Source organism: Kogia breviceps, chromosome 15 (genome assembly GCF_026419965.1).
Source record: "Kogia breviceps isolate mKogBre1 chromosome 15, mKogBre1 haplotype 1, whole genome shotgun sequence".
Lineage (NCBI taxonomy): Eukaryota > Metazoa > Chordata > Mammalia > Artiodactyla > Physeteridae > Kogia > Kogia breviceps.
The window spans coordinates 52,432,927-52,451,849 of record NC_081324.1 but is presented as its reverse complement, the minus strand read 5'-3'; the positions used below and the strand labels follow the sequence as shown (position 1 = coordinate 52,451,849).

Genomic DNA, 18,923 nt, shown 5'->3' with positions numbered 1-18,923 from the left:
TCCTACTGTCTTTAAAAATAACAATACTGGTCTAACGTCATTATATTGCACCGTAGGCACTAGAAAAATTATTTTGCTTTACTGACTTTTTAGTACAAAACTTTCTCTTGAAACAAGTTGAGACTTGTATGTTCACGTAGGAAATGTTATCGCAATTGGATTTGATACAATTTTTAAAAATGTTTCAAATACGATTGTTTTTTCATGTACATGTATAAGCAGCAGGAATTGCAAAGGGCAGAGTTATTTCTGCTTAGGTTTCTAATGTTCACGAAGACAGCATATTTAAGTGAAAACTTTTTAAGAGTTCTGGAATAAAAGTTCAGGGTTTAAATCCCATTTCTTGGCAGTTACTAGCTATATGGTCTTGGGCAAATCACTGGAACTCTCATTCTGTTTCCTGACCTAGGCTATGGACAAAATAGCTGTCATCACATATGTTACTTAGGAGTTTAGAGCACTGCACTTAAGAGATGATACCTCACAGAGAGTAGACACTCAGTAACTCTTAGTAACTTTCACTCTACCGTCCTAATGGTATCAAACTAAAATCCATGTACTACTTTAAGAAAACACAATTAATAAAGTCCCCAAAGTTAAATACAACAATAAATTCAAATCTTGGACAAGGCAAAGATGAAGAACCAAGTTGGCTAACATCTGTCAAATAAGATACTAAAGACATTTATATGCTTCAACTGCAGTTAACTCTTTCCTGAAGTCAATAACCACATGATCCTATCTTTAGAATACTTAGATGAGATGAAATGTGTCTGCTACTTGAAACTGAGGCAGAGGTGGAGGTTTTGGGAAGGGTAAATGCAATTTAGAGGAAGAACCAAATAGCCACAGCTTTTTTGCAAAGATATAAATTTCAATGCAGTACATTTACACCTTTCACCTTTAGCTTAACATGTTACACATATCCCTCTGCTAGCAAGTGGTATTTTCCAAACCCCAAATATTCTTAATTCACCCATCCGGCTACTGAAAAGCAGAACACTTTACACTGCTGATAGCAATCAATGATTTTTTTTTTTTTTGCCCTAATCCCATTGTAGTTACTCTAGACTTCAGAGTCTAAAGAATGGAAGGGGTTTTTCCTCTTTTTCCATTTGAAAAAGGTTACAATTGAAAACAAAATACACTGGGTGGTGAATATATTGATGTATACAATTGTTGAAATTCATCAACCAAACATTTAGATCTGTGTGTTCAAGTTGTATACGTTCATACTAATCACTTTCATAAAAGGTTGAATGGAAATACCCATGAAAGAATACCCTGAAAAATAAAACCAATAACCAGCTTTTAAAAAAACACTATCAACAAATATGGTAAGGAAAAAAAAAAAAAAAAAAGACCTAGAGGGAGAACCTTTAGATTAAAAGAGATTTATACCAACCAATGCAACATATGGACCTTAATTCAAACAGTATAGAAAATTACGAGATATTTGGGGAGATTCTGAACCCTGAGGGAATATCTGATATTAAGGAATTAAATTTTAAAGGTGTGGTTATAATCTTTAAATCCTGTTTACGGTAAAAAAAAAAAAAAAAAAAGAGTGATCTTTTCATCTTTTAAAAATACATATTTAAAAATATCCACTAAAATGATAATGTGACACCTGGGTTTCACTTTAAAATAATTAGGAGGGTTGGATGCAAGATTTCCCATGAACTGTGACTTGTTAAAGCTAAGTGATGAGTACCTGGGGACTCACTGTTTGGTGGTGGGGATGGGGGGTGAGATGGGGTAGACTATTCTGGAAAGTTCAAATCACCCATTGTCAAAACTGTGCCCAAGGCCCAAGGCTTGCTCAAATACCATTTATTCAGAAGTGAAAAATGAATGTCAAATGAATCCAGTCAGCAGAGTGGTTAGACCTGAGGCTGGGAAAAGCAATGACTGCAGTGGGGGCACAGAGCAGCTTCTGAGATGCTAGTGGTATTCCTTGTCATGTGGGTGTTCACTTTGCAAAACTACACCATTAAGCTGAGCACTCATTATTTGGGTACCATTCTTTACATGTTGTATTTCAATTAAAATTTTACTTAAAATTACTAAAGGAACATGAAAAACAGACATTTTTAGTTCAACAGCAAGTCTAACACTTTTTATATGTTGAAATAGATATATTCTAAATACCATCTCTTTTTAAAATTTTAAGTCTTCAGAAACAAAAGTAAATTAAAATTAGCTCATTCAAAATTCGGTCACATGCTCTTTTTGACAGTACCCAAGGCAGAAAGCATAATAAACTGCAGAAAAACTGCAAAAGAGAAACAAATTATAGACTCTTGAAATATATAAAAATATTTTGTTGAAATGAATTTTAAACATAAATATGTACTTATGAATATTTTAAAAGTCAGCAAGGACATACACCAAAATATAAACAGAGGTTATCTGAGTGATTTACTTATTTTCCTTTTAGTTTATCTGTATTTCCTGTTTTTTCTACTTTAATAAAATGGTATAATAAAAGTATTAATATACTTTAACCACCCCCAAGCAGCTGGTTTTAATTCATGTTTGGATACTTCGCAAAAATAATCTTGTATTAACAACAATAATGATAAAGATGTGTTTTCATGCCCTCTCCAGGTACACCACCTTCCCCGAATCTCCATGTGTTCACCAACCCAAAAGCTCTCTGAACCCTGTCCTTCTGGGTTTTTTGGAGGCTTCACTACAGAGGCAGGATTGATCAAATCACTGGCCACTGGTAACAGAACTCAATCTCCAGCCCCTCTCCCCTCCCCAGGATCAGGGTGTGAGAAATGAAAGTTCCAACCCTCTGTAGTCAGCTCCACTGGCAAACAGCCCCTGTCCTTGGATGAGTTCCAAAGGTCATCTCTGTAATGTTAACAAAAGACACTTTCTCCCATCACTTAGGAAATTCCAAAGGTTTTGGGAGCTGTGAGTCAGAATAAGCACTGAAGATGGGGTCAATTATTTCTGAGCTAAATTTACTGTACACACAATATATTTTGTTGAAATTCAAATAAAATAATAAGAACCTAGTCTATTACTCACGGACCCTAGAGCCAACTACGTCACTCACTAGCTGTGTGATTTCAGGCAAAATACGTATCCCTCTTTCTGCTGTTTCCTCATTTATAAATTAAGTGTAACTACGTAATGATCTGCTAAAAGAACTAAGAGGAGTTTAATATGAGTAAAATGCTTAGAGGAGTCCCTGGTATACAGAAAGACCTTAACTAATGTCATTTCTTTTCCCTCCTAAATGTAAAATAAATTAATTTGTATCAATTTATTTACTCCCCAAAAATTCCTCTGGGAATTAAAAAACATGAAGATATCTTATATGTTGATTTGTGTTCAGTCAACCAGGCATGAATGATATAATCAGTCTATTAAAGCAAAATTAAGCACAATGCTATTTGAAGTTAACCTTCAAATCCGTTAGCTATATTTATTACTACTAGAGTATTTCAAGATTCATGGTTTCCCATTTTAAATGATTTAACCACTAAAAGCTAGCCAACCTGTTTAAGTTAATTTTTCATGGTTTTAAAGAAGGTATTCAGAAAAACGAAAGTCCCATGACACAGTGGGGTTTTTTTATTCATCAAGTGAGTCAGAAATCAAAGAATATACACAATAATTTGTTTTATTTTAGAAAAATCTGACTCAATTCTAAAGATGTTTTATAGACTTTTCATTTTGTAGGTATGCTATGATAGCAGGATCTCCTCCAGTGTACTTTTCTCATTCTCTGCAATATTTGAACTGAAGCTAGAACCCCTAAAAGCTTCTACTCCTCCAGTAAAACTATTTGTTTTGATAAATCCTGCATCCTGTATCCTACGACCAATTTTCTTTGATCCACGTATTAAGCCACAGGGATCTGGAGTTTGGGGATGACTAGACTGCTGAGGCCTACAATGAGACTTACTATAAATATAGACCATAAGCTCCAAAACGACTAAGACTTCGTTTGACACACACTATAGCCCAAGTCATAGCACTGAAAATTAAGTAACCAATAAATATTTTTGAAACGCTGGAGTGCGCTTGAAGGACTAAAGCCTCTATTCATAAAAGCCTCTATTCATAAAACCAAGCCTCATTCATAAAACAAGAACTTAACCTCTCTGTCTTAGTTTTGTAACCCATAAAAGAGGAATGAAAACTACTGCACTAAGTTACAGTGAATTAAATAATACTTACTGAACAATTACAAAACTTAGTTATAGCTGACAGAATTTAGAAGGTAAAGAGGGGGAGAATGCAGTCACCAAAGAGTCAAATATCATTTATAAATATTAAAATTAAAGGCAATCAACAAAACTAAACATCAAAATATAGCTAGTAAAAACTGGGAAAAGAAGATTTTACTAAAATACACTTATAGGGGCTTCCCTGGTGGTGCAGTGGTTAGGAATCTGCCTGCCAATGCAGGGGATGCGGGTTCAAGCCCTGATCTAGGAAGATCCCACGTGCCGCGGAGCGACTGGGCCCATGAGCCACAACTACTGAGTCTGTGCGTCTGGAGCCTGTGCTCCACAACAAGAGAGGCCGCGATATTGAGAGGCCCGCGCACCGCAATGAAGAGTGGCCCCTGCTTGCCGCAACTAGAGAAAGCCCTCGCACAGCAACGAAGACCCAACATAGCCAAAAAAAAAAAAAAAAAAAAAAAAACACAAAACCACTTATATACAGCTTGATATATATATATATATATATATATATATATATACATATAAGCGATACATACAATGTTGGAAACACTGAAAAAGACAAAAGTGCTTAACCAGTGGAGAATGAGACTGGAAATAGGGTAGGGAAAAAGGAGGCTTTTTTTTTTTTTTTTTTTTTTTCATTTTATACCTTACAATTCTGGAAATTTCCATTTCCAGGTACACATACTGCTTTTACAAATTTTCTTTTAAACGATGAGTTGAAGAATAAAAACTTTGAAGTCCCTTTCTTTAATTCACCTAAATTAAAATCTTTTTAAGGAAAAAAATGTGAAAGGAAAATTTTCTCCACAATGGAGGTTTGAAGAACAAATGCCCTTAAAAGCACATGTTAAAAGAGAAGTATTTAAATGCTCTTTCTTGCAAGTAATACAATAATGGTATATAAGAAAACTTTTTCAATAATGCCTTTTCATAACTAAGGACCATCTGATTCGGAAATACAATTTTAAAAATTACTTTGGGGCGTCCCTGGTGGCGCAGTGGTTGAGAGTCCGCCTGCCAATGCAGGGGACGCAGGTTCGTGCCCCGGTCCGGGAAGATCCCACATGCCGCAGAACGGCTGGGCCCGTGAGCCGTGGCCGCTGAGCATGCGCGTCCGGAGCCTGTGCTCCACAACGGGAGAGGCCACAACAGTGAGAGGCCCGCGTACGGCAAAAAAAGAAAAAAAAATTACTTTGGAAGGAACTCAATGATTTACAGAGCAACATCTGTTTTCAACAGTTATTTTCCATTTCTCTAACATCCCTATCATGTGTATATGTTTTTTTAAATTATAGTTTTCACCACTTCCTGAGAAAAATCTAAGTTCTAAGAAATCGGTTTTTATGAGAGGTGCTTAATATGTTCTGAACAGCAAAACATTTTCATGGGTAAAATGGTAGAATCTTAAAACTACTTGGAGTTTTAATAGCTTCTGATTAAGAAAAACAAAAATCTAAAAGAAACAGAAGTGATGACGTCAGGTTTTTATTAAAGTCACCCAATTTATAATTCAGGAAAAAAGTCTAGAGTTCAGCTAATTAGATATTTTAATACATGGCAGTAACTTTCTTAAATGATGTCCACCTAATCAACTTGCTGGACTAACCAATGCTTAGTTTTCCCTGGGTAACAGAAGCTGATGCCTGGGGCACACTGACTGTCAACCAGTCAACAACTACTTTGGAATTCCAAAACTAAGTGAGGTGATTACCAAGAGTCATTTGTTTGTTCCTAAACATGTTTATGCGAATTTATTTATTATTTTAACTATAAAATGCAATCAAATAAACTGACAAAATTATAGTGCAGGGACTTCCCTGGTGGCACAGTGGTTAAGAATATGCCTGCCAACGAAGGGGACACGGGTTTGAGCCCTGGTCCGGGAAGATCCCATAAGCCGCGGAGCAACTAAGCCCGTGCACCACAACTACTGAGCCTGCATTCTAAAGCCTGCGCGCCTAGAGCCCATGCTCCACAACAAGAGAAGCCACTGCAACAAGAGAAGCCACTGCAACAAGAGAAGCCACCGCAATGAGAAGCCCGTGGACCACAACGAAGAGCAGCCCCCGCTCGCCGCAACTAGAAAAAAAAAACCCGCACGCAGCAATGAAGACCCAAGGCAGCCAAAAATAAATGAATAAATAAACTTATTTATTGTTTTATAAAAAAAAAGCACAGGTATTTGGGTCTGCATCTCCTCTTTAAAAAATGAGAGTGCAAAAACAGTTGTTTTAATGAAAGTTAGGTAGGACACTCTGGAAAAAAGCAAATAGGCCAAGACTCTTTTCAAAATCAGAAATGCAACAAGAACAATTCTATACCCAGATTCTCAGGTTGCTCTGCAATATTTAAGTTCTTCCTCTATTTTTTTAAAAGTACATCATAAAGGATGGCTATGGGTGTGATTTATATGAGGAAAAAAACAAAGCTAAACTAATTAGAGGATCCATACTCAAAGAAACAGCTTCCCCCCATCAATTACATTTAACATACATTGATAGGCTTCAAATTATAATAAAATGTTTAAGCTATGTAATGACCCTATAGAAAACATTGTTCTTTGCCCATCCCAAGCCATTCTTTTTTTGACCATTTTGTTTAGGGCGGTAATATGTGTATTTCCAACAATTAATTCCAAATAGTCCAGTGTTTCTCAACAGGGCTATTACTGGCACTTTAGGCTAGACATTCTACCTTCTTTGGAACTGTCACACGCATTGCAAAAAGTTTAGTATCCCTAAGCCCTGCCCACCAAATGTCAATATTCTCCACATATTTCCAGATGCTACCTAACAGAAGTTATGTAATAAACACCCCATTCCCCTACCTTGAGAACCACTGGCATAATAAATCATATTCTCTTACTTCTTTTTGACAGATTCTTGCATTCCAAGCTCTCTTGCAGCTAACGGTAACTACCAGGCCCAGTTCTGGTGAATAAGACATAGGGAACTTTGCAAGAGCTTCTGGAAAAATGCTGTTCTTCACTGATAAAAGGAAAAAAAATACTTGAGGGACTCTTTTTGAAAGAATACCCACTCCAACCAACATTTCTGCTTTAAATCTGAACATGGTATCTGGACTACAGGAGTTTACTTTATGGACCAGGAAGTCACAGCTATGAAGCTAAAGTCAACACACTAAGGAGGGCAGGGCACTGAAGGAGAAATACCCAGTGTTCATGGTGGGTATTTTTAAAAAACATTTTTTTGATTGTTGAACTGCTGAATGGAACAACCCCAAGACTATGTACCTCCAGACTTCTTTTAAGAAAACATATTTATGATTTAAGCTACTATTAGTTGGGTATTCTGATACTAAGGATCTCCACTTGAATCAACTTTTTTGATTAACTGACCCAGTTTTCCCAATTGTGTTCATTAAGAAAACTTCTGTAATTACATCATCAAATCTATTACTATAGGAATAATATTTCTCTTAAGGTGTACTCGGGTCAGACCTAACTAAAGTCAAATGAAGAATTATGAGATTCTTTTCTCTCCTGTCATTCTCAAATATTATGGAAACCAAAACATCCCTTTATTAGGATTCATCAATTAAGCACTTTTCAACTTGTAGCAATAATCTCCCAGTATATAAGAAATATTTCATTTGATGTCAGTCTCATCTCAAGGTCATCTGGGCTTAGTGAGAAATCTACTGACCTCTTCAGTTTCACTCATGATTTTAAAAAATTCATGGCGCAAACTCCACTTCACCCCAAGTCCCAAAACCATTACTGAAAAATGTTCTCAAAATGTATATCTTTGAGTTCCACTCCCAGTTAAGATAAAGAAGGTCATAAAAAGACCACTGGTCCTCTTGTAATAAGAAAACACCCAATAAACTAAAAAGCATGGTTTAAGGCAATGAAGAGCTGTGGACTGATTTCCAGAGATGAACCCGCCCTACCTAGGTGAGCAGAGACCAGCAGCCATTTTTATCCCTAAGACATTGACCAATCAGTGTCTTAGAGGAGCAGGATTGCCACAGGCAGAGGACAAGAAAAGTTTCCTACTGGGACAGGGAAAAATCAATCAAATTCTTAATGGTCATAAGTGAGCTGGCATGGAAGTCTGAAATCTGGAGGAACACGCATGAAACACAGAGGTAATTCTCAACCAACTCTCTCCCATGGAACATCTGCTGAGTGGGGCTAGGAGGTATAGAGAGATTTTGTGTACTGTGGAGTTTAGATCCTCAACCTCTGCTGGAGAGAGGCACCTGATCCCAACCGTAAGACATTAAAAATCCAAATGGATAGAATAACTAAAATTTTAACCCAACTCAACTCCTAATGAAATCTAAGAGATCAGCCCCTTAACGTAGCTGCCAGACAGAAAGAGGGGAAAGCTTTGGCTGGGGGGGTGGGGTGGGCGGGGAAGGGAATTATCTGATTATCTACTTCAGTTGCTAGTGTTCTTTTATACACAATGTCCAATGTCCAAGAAAAAGTTACAAGGCAAAACAGGAAGACTTAATATTGTCAACAGGTCAGTTCTTCCCAACTTGATCTATAGAGTCAATGCAATTCCAATCAAAATCCCAGCAAGCTATTTTGTGGATATCGACAAACTGATTCTAAAGTTTATATGGAGAGGCAAAAAAGTCAGAATAGCTAACACAATATTGAAAATGAACAGAGTCAGAGAACTAACACTATTGGACATCACGACTTACTGTAAAGCTACAATCATCGGGCCAGTGTGACATTGGTGAAAAAAGAAACAAAGAGACAATGAAACAGAACAGAAAGCCCAGAAATAGACCCACATATAGTCAACTGATCTCTGGTAAAAAGAGCAACAGCAATACAATGGAGAAAAGATAGTCTTTTCAACAAATGGTGCTGGAACTACTACTATATGTCCACATGCAAAAAAAAAAAAAAAAAAAAAAAAAAAGGATTTAGACACAGACCTTACACCCTTCACAAAAATTAACTCAAAATGGACCATAGATGTAAATGTAAAATGCAAAACTATAAAAACTCCTAGGAGATAACAAAGGGAAAAATCCAGATGACCTTAGGTATGGCAATAATTCTTTAGATACAACACCAAAAGCACAATCCATGAAAGAAAGAACTGATAAGATGGACTTCATTAATCTTAATATTAAAAACTTCTGCTCTGCAAAAGACACTGTCCAGAGGATGAGAACACAAACCTCAGACTGGGAGATATCAATATTTACAATGACCTAGCTCATAAAGGGCTGTCATCAAAAATATACTAAGAATTCTTAAAACTCAACAATAAGAAAACAAACAACCTGTTAAAAAATGGGCCAAAGACCTGGACAGATTCCTCACCAAAGAAAATATACAGATAGCAAATAAGCATATGAAAAGATGCCCCCTATTCTGTCACCATGGAAACGCAAATTAAAACAACAGTAAGATCCAATACACAACCATTAGAATGGCTAAAACCCAGAACACTGACAACATCAAATTTTGGCAAGAATGTGGAGCAACAGAAAATCTCATTCATTGCTGGTGGGAATGCAAAATGGTACAGCCACTTTAGAAAACAGTTTGGCAGTTCTTACAAAACTAAACATACTCCTACCACATGACCCAGCATTTGCACTCCTTAGTATTTACAAAAACGAGTTGAAAATGTATGTCCACACAAAAACCTGCACATGGACATTTACAGCAGCTTTATTCACAATTGCCAAAATGTGGAAGCAACCAAGATGTTCTTCAGTAGGTAAGTAGGTAAATAAATTATGATACATCAGGATAATAAAATATTATTCATCACTAAAAAGAAATGAGCTATCATGAAAAGATACAGAGTAACTTTCAATGCATAATACTAAGTGAAAGAAGGCAATGTGAAAAGGTTACATACTGTATGATTCCAATTACATACCATTCTGGAAAAGGCCAAACTTTGGAAACAGTTAAAAAGATCAGTGGTTGCCAGGGGCTGGGGCAGGGGTTAGTCAAGGATGAAGCAGGGGAGAACAGAAAAACTATTCTGTATGACGTTACTGTATACATGTCATTATGTATCTTTTTATTTTTATTTTTTTTTTTTGTGGTACGCGGGCCTCTCACTGTTGTGGCCTCTCCCTTTGCGGAGCACAGGCTCTGGACGTGCAGGCTCAGTGGCCATGGCTCACGGGCCCAGCCGCTCTGCGGCATGTGGGATCTGCCCAGACCGGGGCATGAACCCGTGTCCCCTGCATCGGCAGGCGGATTCTCAACCACTGTGCCATCAGGGAAGCCCAATTATGTATCTTTTAAACCCATGAAATGTGCAACACCAAGAGTGAACCCTAATATATGCTATGGACTTTGGGTGATAATTTGTCAATGTAGGTTCATCAACTGCAACAAATGTACCACTCTGGTGTGGAATGTTAAGCGTATGTAGGGGCAGGAGTATACAGGAACTCTCTCTACCGTAGGCTCAATTTCCCTATAAACTTAAACTGCTCTATAAAAATAAAGTCTATTTTAAAAAAAGACCATGCTTAGAGGAAAACATAGGCAAAACACTCTATGACATAAATCACAGCAAGATCCTTTTTGACCCACCTCCTAGAGAAATGGAAATAAAAACAAAAATAAACAAATGGGACATAGTGAAACTTAAAAGCTTTTGCACAGCAAAGGATACCATAAACAAGACCAAAAGACAACCCTCAGAATGGGAGAAAATAGTTGCAAATGAAGCAACTGACAAAGGATTAATCTCCAAAATTTATAAGCAACTCATGCAGCTCAATAACAAAAAAACAAACAACCTAATCCAAAAATGGGCAGAAGACCTAAATAGACCTTTCTCCAAAGAAGATATACAGATTGCCAACAAACACATGAAAGGATGCTCAATATCATTAATCATTAGAGAAATGCAAATCAAAACTACAATGAGATATCATCTCACACCCGTCAGAATGGCCATAATCAAAAAATCTAGAAACAATAAATGCTGGAGAGGGTGTGGATAAAAGGGAAGACTCTTGCACTGCTGGTGGGAATGTAAATTGATACAGCCACTATGGAGAACAGTATGGAGGTCCCTTAAAAAACTACAAATAGAACTACCATATGACCCAGCAATCCCACTACTGGGCATATACCCTGAGAAAACCATAATTCAAAAAGAGTCATGTACCACAATGTTCATTGCAGCTCTATTTACAATAGCCAGGACATGGAAGCAACCTAAGTGTCCATCAACAGATGAATGGATAAAGAAGATGTGGCATATATATACAATGGAATATTACTCTGCCATAAAAAGAAATGAAACTGAGTTATTTGTAGTGAGGTGGATAGACCTGGAGTCTGTCATACAGAGTGAAGTAAGTCAGAAGGAGAAAAACAAATACCATATGCTAACACATATATATGGAATCTAAGAAAAAAAAATGTCATGAAGAGACTAGGGGTAGGATGGGAATAAAACACAGACGTACTAGAGCATGGACTTGAGGATATGGGGAGGGCGAAGGGTAAGCTGGGACGAAGTGAGAGAATGGCATGGACATATATACACTACCAAACGTAGGGTGGATAGCTAGCGGGAAGCAGCCACACAGCACAGGGAGATCAGCTCGGTACTCTGTGACCACCTAGAGGGGTGGGATAGAGAGGGTGGGAGGGAGGAAGACGCAAGAGGGAAGAGATATGGGGACATATATATATGTATAACTGATTCACTTTGTTGTAAAGCAGAAACTAACACACCATTGTAAAGCAATTATACTCCAATAAAGATGTTAAAAAAAAAAAAAAGACCATGGACAGAAATAGGAAATTATGTTCCAAGATCAAGAGGGGAAAAGTCAATAGAAACAGGCCCAGTGTAACCCAAATGTGTGAATTAACAGAAAAGAACTTTAAAATTGCTATTACACGTATGCTAAAGATTTTAAAGGACAAGAGGACAAACTATGTGAAAGAAGAATTTCAGGAGAGAAACTAAAACTCTCAAAGATTTAATTCCTGTGATAGAAGGATTAGAAGCATTGTTTATATATATAAAGAAAAATTTATCTTACAGAAAATTAAAATTAAATACAACTGAAGAAAAACCACTGGTCCAAAATAATCTATAATGACCTCTTACATCTTAGCAAAAAAAAAGGGTTAAATTACTTTGACTATTTTTCTAAACAAAGAACAAACAATTTTAGCACCTTATGCAAACCTAGTTAATAAACCTCTAACTGCCACAATGAATTCAAATTTGGGCTGCTTTACATATTTTGAAGTATGTTACTATTCTGTCTAACTTACAATATGTTCCATGTCCCCCAAAGATATTTATGCTATTAATTCCCAATGATTTAATATCAACAAATATCAGAGTTGCCAAAGCCCAGAGAAATCTTCTGGTTTAATCTCATTTTTAAATGAGAAAACTGAGACTCACCACTCTTGTTCTGTGGCTTCAAATCAAAATCTGTTCTTTAATTCAATGTATTTGTTGAGCCCCTACTGTGCATTGGCAGGTGCTCTTCAGCATGATAAGATTATCAAGGACTCTACTTCGACACAGCTTCTAATCCGGTGGGGAATATCCACAACAAACTTTCAGAGTGTGATTAAGTTATACAGACAGAAGAGGGACAAGAGAAGCTATTTTGTACTGGGTGGTCAGGGAGGGTGTCTTTAAGACTAGAATGAAGAGAGCCAGTATGTGAAGATCTGAGAGAACACTCCAAGAAAAAGTAATATAAGTACAAATACACTAAGAATGGAATGTGGTTGAAGTGGTTTAAGAACAGAAGGAAGATCTGCATGACCAGAGTACAGCAAGTAAGGGGAAGAGTGTAAGGAGATGAGATTAGAGAAGGGGGAGTGTGTGGGGCCTTGATGCCACAGATAAGTACTCTGAATTTTATTCTATGTGTGATGCGAATTCACTGGAAAATTTTAAAGAAAGGAAGGACATAATCTGATTCAAGTTTTTAAAAGACTGCTATGGACAACATGGAGAAAGACTGCAGGGAAACAAAAATGGAAGTTGGGAGACCAGTTAGGAAAGCATTACACAAGTGGTCCAGGCAAAAAATGACGCCAGCTTGGTTCAGAGCAGGAGCAGTAGACATGACAAAAGTGGGAGTATTTGGAATCTATTCTGAAGGTGAAATTCACTAATGGATTGAGTTAGAAGCACAATAAAAAGAAAACTGAAGGACTGTTCTGAAGTTTTCAGCTTGTGGATATGAGTAAATGGCGGTAACATCTCTGAAATAGAGAAAAGTAGAGGAAAAACAGATTGAAGTTTTTATTTGCCACTAGATATGTTTTCCCTCCCCAGAATTTGTGAACACTTTCTACTAAGCCTGTGCTCTAGAGCCCACGAACCACAACTACTGAGCCCACATGCCACAACTACTGAAGCCTGCGTGCCTAGAGCCCGAGCTCCACAACAAGAGAAGCCACCACAATGAGAAGCCCACGCACTGCAACGAAGAGTAGCCCCAGCCCGCCACAACTAGAGAAAGCCCGCGCATAGCAACGAAGACCCAACGCAGCCAAAAATAAATAAATTTATTTTTTTAAATGTAAAATTTTGTTGCATGTAACATTCATTCTAAAGGTATTCTTTTTCCAATATCTGGTCTTCACATCCCAAAGGAAAATTACTTTCTGACTGCTCCCATTCTATATTTATACACAACAATATTTTAAGTCTTTAAGATATAATAAGTTAGAAAAACTAAAAATGTGGGTCAGGGAAGAGAAAAAAAATACTTGGATGCTTGAAATAATACATTTGGTAATTTTTATGTAACAAATTCCTACCTGTTTCTAAAGAAACTACTTCTTAACTTTCAACCTTTAAGCAGGGAAGCTCAATGAAACTCAGACCAAATTCTGAGTCAGCTCTCTGAATTCCTCCTACAAATATACCTATACCCTATTCCCTAACAATGCCGGAGTACAGTTCTAAGAGCCAAGGCTACTTTGCTTAGGATTCTTTTCCCAATCCCAAGACTTAAAAATCCCTATTCCTGCTCCACACCCAGTTTCCTCTTTGCCCTAATTATCTTCAAAAGGAATATAGAAAAAGTATGCAGAAGTAAATTCACATGTATTCAAGTTTCACATAAAAGAAATTAAAGGTTACTGGATCATGGCTTCCCTGACTCAGCTTTCTGTAGCAGCACTGTCTAACTGAAATCACTGTGACAATACAAATATTCTACATCTACACTAACACATAGCCTCTAGCAACATGTGACAACTGAGCACTGGTTACTGTAACTGAGGAACAGCATTTTTCATTTCTGTGGTTTAGTGCTACCACATTGGATAGTGCAGCTGTACATCTAATCACGGATCTGTCAAATCCTTCTTCAAAGTTTTTCTTGTCATCAAGACGTGAAAACAAACCCCTCTTCTGATCACTGCTCTACCAAAGAAATTACCACTTCTAAATTGCAAAGCTAATTTATAATTTAAATAGTTAATATTGATCTATTGCTTTCATAGTTACTTAAATCTTCTATTGTAACTTTTCATTTCTTTCAGGCTTTGTTCCTAAATTTGAAGGCAAGGGTATATCAAATACCCTGAGAGTAAGGTCCTCCACAAAGCACTCAGTCAAATGTTAATCAAGTCAAAGGAGATAAGGGAAAGACAGAGGTAAGAAAGATTAAGTTAGGAGAGTCTCTGCAAAGAACCCACACATTATTCCTCTTCTGCATTACTAAAAGCTCAAAATACAGATGAGTTCTGGATAGGTTCCTTGCCTAGCAACATGGCTCAATGCTCTTGGTGGAGTTTTTCCTGCTTTCTCTTCACACCTTTAGGAAAACAGTATCTTACTTAGTTCATGAAGGGAAACTGAAATGAACCTAGGTCTAAACCAGAATCCAGGCTCCCCCTGACGCCTTAAGGGGCTAAATAGTTTCTAGTAAGTCAGATAAAATACATTTCCTCAAATGGTGTCAATGAGGCAGATGGAGTACAATGAAGGAATAGAGAAAGAGAGCACCATCACTCTCTCCCCTACCCCAAACCAAAGAGGATAAGGAAAAGAAAAAGAAAATATTTTAGTCAACCAAAAGTAGCCTCTGTGGCATCAATTTCTATTGATACTATGGCTATATAATTTACATGTTATTTTAATCTTTTGAAAAGAAGACTTCAGCCATTTTTACCTGTCATAGATTATTACCATGTCTAAGGGAAACATTTTACCTTAAGGAAAAACTACTTATTTTCTAAAGAATGTTTGATTAAAATATAAAAAGTATAACTCATTCTAATTTATTCTAAGTGGAAGAAAACTTGATTTCCAATCGCTGAACACTGCCCATTTGAAATAAATAAAAGCCAGAGCATGAAATGACTTCTTTTCTATGTGCTTCTCTCCAAGAATCATACACAACAGATGAACTGGCATTTTAAAAACTTAGATGTTTCATCAAACACTTAAGAGTACTTAATGCAGGGCTTCCCTGGTGGCACAGTGGTTGAGAGTCCGCCTGCCGATGCAGGGGACACGGGTTCATGCCCCAGTCCGGGAAGATCTGACATGCTGCGGAGCGGCTAGGCCCGTGAGCCATGGCCATTGAGCCTGCGAGTCCAGAGCCTGTGCTCCACAACAGGAGAGGCCACAACAGTGAGAGGCCCGCGTACCGAAAAAAAAAAAAAAAAAAAAGTACTTAATGAAAAAGCACAATATTAGGTGCCCAATAAATGATTCATGTCAAAATCCAGGGTTGTGACCACAGCGGAATATCTTTAACATAGGTATGTTTTTATCCTCTCTCAGAAAAGAATGCTATAATGTTCTGGAGGAGTTTCTACCTTAAAATCTGTGTATACCTACACATTTGAAAACAGCAAAAGATAAGAACATTAACTTTGATGTTAATGAAGGATGGCCAACTGCTAAACTCGATTCCTTCTCTTGAGCTTATTTCAAAAATAAATAAAATAACCCATAGCTCTGTCCCATCAAGGAGGGCCGGGGTGGGGTCTGGGGCAGGAATCAGTCTTCCCTAAGTTGCTCCACTGCTTTACAGTTTTGCAAGAGCCAGAATTTGTTGAGAAGGTGATGACTCCACCTTGTTCCATAAACTAATTTCTTTTGGTATTGTGGAAGAGCAGAGTGCATTAATTCCTAGTTGATTTCTTTACAGATTGTGTCAGAAATTAAGAACTTCCTTTAAAATAAAGAATTAAGTCTTTTAATCCAAATCTTTTTATAATTTGAGGAAACTGCTTGCAAGAATCAAATAATGTAACTTGAGTAGAACACATTTTAACTTCTACCAGATTCATGTATGTAAAATAAATGAATATTTTTGCCAAAGAAGTATTCTATAATTTAGCTGCCTGATAGAGCTATTTTTCTTTTCAAGTTGTAAGGATATTAATACAGTCAAGTTGGAAAAGTACAAATTTCAAGTGACAAATCAATATCTAGCTATAGATATTCTATGTCCACACACCTTATATTTTATTTAGTTAAGCAGTAGGAGGGTGTATGTGTGGAAAAGCAGACGAAATAAGGAATATAAAGGATCATCACAGAAGGGAACCAAAAAAAGAAAACCCCACTTATCTTGGGAGGGAGTAACTGGATAAATAAAACCATGAATATAAATCCTTGAACCAAAGGTAAGGATACAAATTTAACTGAAGCCAATAAAGATCTTTAAATAATCCAACATCTGGTGCCTATATGAAATGAATTGGTGATCTCAGTTCAGATATCCTGGAGGTCTTATTAATGTGAGTGTACAGTACTGAAGGTAACATGTATAAAATAAAAATAAATTCCATTTCAGATATGGGTAAACAGCAATTACATTAAATTACTATTTTCACAAGATATCTGAAATGGTTCAGAATTATTTAAAATTTGGCTACTTCCAAAAACAAGTATTAAATAATACCCATTATGCCTCAAATGCACATACATCAAAAAATACATACTAAAACTTATTTACTTTGTGGGATTTTCTTTTAAGTATACTACAAATTCTGAGGTTTTAACCATCAAGAATTTTTCTCTTTAATTTTATTAAGAAAAGCTCTCACATTAGCAAAGAGAAGTTAAGGAAATCCCCAGTCTATCTGGTGTAATATACAGCACTATCAATCCCTCAAATAAAAAGTGTGTCAAGCTATACTGAATATTAAGCAGGCTTATCAATAGTTAATAATTATTAAAATCAAAGGACATTTTTAAAATACTCAAGTTGAACAGTGTTACTTGTTAGAAGAGGTTCAATAACACTTTAAAAATATAACTTAAATTCAAAAATCCCACAACATACACCAGCCAGAATAAATTTGCTGGGTTTTATGTTTGGCTCTGTTTTAAAATAAGCCTGTATATATACTACAAGGGCTTTGTATATATTACCATTTCCTAAAGACAAAAATTTTTCAATGACTTAAATTTGGCAATTCATCTCTTAAGTATCTGATTCTGCATTTTAGAAGTCATGAATTCCACTTACCACATATTTTACAGCACTTATAAACTGGTTGTGGAAGAGCAGATGCTGTGTTTCATCTTCTGGATTTGAAGCTGTATAAAGCATGCCACAAACATTACAGGAAACTGCTCCAAATCTTTTTTGTCCTGCATCCTATTTATAAAAAACAAACAGAAGGTTTTTTCCCCCCCAAAAGAATAATTCCAGAACATCAGCCTCTAAAGCTATAACATGAACATAGAGTGAGAAGTGTTTAAAATAACATTCAATGTTGATTATAAAAACTAAGATGTTAATCTCTGAAATGTGTATGTAATTTTATTAAGAACTGTTTTCCATTTTAGTAATCACTCACTCCACAGCATTTAATAACAACTGAAAGGAACTGAGAAGTATCTTTAACACTACAATCTTAGTTCTAAAGCCCCAAACAGCAAATACTTTATAAATAAGAACTAGTATGTATTTTGTATCTGTGAATAATTATACTGCTAAAGTTTAGAAGAAATAATGTTTCATAGACATTTTTGGTTTTGCTCTAGTTACATTAAAAAGAGTATTTATGTCACCAGAAACTCTTGAGAAAAGGTAAAATTAAACATTTTCTATTTTCTTTATATCAAATATGTATAAAAGACTGATTATAATCACCTGTACTCCAGTAATTCATACTTGTGCTGTAGAATAGTAATTGTTTACAAAAGGTTTTCTATTCTTGTCCTTATTTAACAAGAAAAATTACAGCAATATGATCTAACTTTAAGAATAATATATTAACTAAAAAAAGCATAATCCCTTTATCTTCCCTGCTCTAAAACTGTAGAATTTCAACTAATTACAGGAAAAAAATAAAAGGATCTCAGATAACTGTATGCTAGTGCCTTACAGCTAGGGTCACAGAGCAGAAAGAAATCAAATGGCAAATAAAAGATTCTAATATAAAACTAAAGAGAAGTTCATTCTAAAAGATTCAAACTATTGACAAAATGTTACCTGAAATTTCAGGGAGTTAAAAAAAATTTTTTTTTAATTGTGGTTAAGATATAAAACATAGTATTTACCATCTTAACCATTCTTAAGTGTACAGTTCAGTAGTATTTAGTACACTCACATTGTTGTGCAACCAATCTACAGAATTATTTTTATTTTGCAAAACTGAAACTCTAGGGACTTCCCTGGCAGTCCAGTGGTTATGGCTCTGCACTTCCACTGCAGGGGGCACAGGTTCGATCCCTGGTCAGGGAACTAAGATCCCACATGCCGCAAGGAGCAGCC

At 36.3% G+C, this 18,923-nt stretch overlaps 1 protein-coding gene across 3 annotated transcripts in view; it reads right to left on the bottom strand.

Moving 5' to 3' along the window:
• Positions 1-18,923, bottom strand: part of ESCO1 (establishment of sister chromatid cohesion N-acetyltransferase 1) — a 71,732-nt gene that overhangs the window by 14,620 nt on the left and 38,189 nt on the right. For 2 of the 3 annotated variants that reach the window (XR_010836975.1, XM_067015559.1), the window contains exon 8: positions 17,670-17,801. Coding sequence is in view for 2 of the 3 variants with exons in the window: in XM_067015559.1 (XP_066871660.1) it covers positions 17,670-17,801 (132 nt within the window). In the remaining variant the exon portion in view is untranslated. Of the gene's footprint in view, positions 1-12,613; positions 15,788-17,669; positions 17,802-18,923 lie in introns of those variants that run through there. The other variant, XM_067015560.1, reaches the window with a different exon arrangement.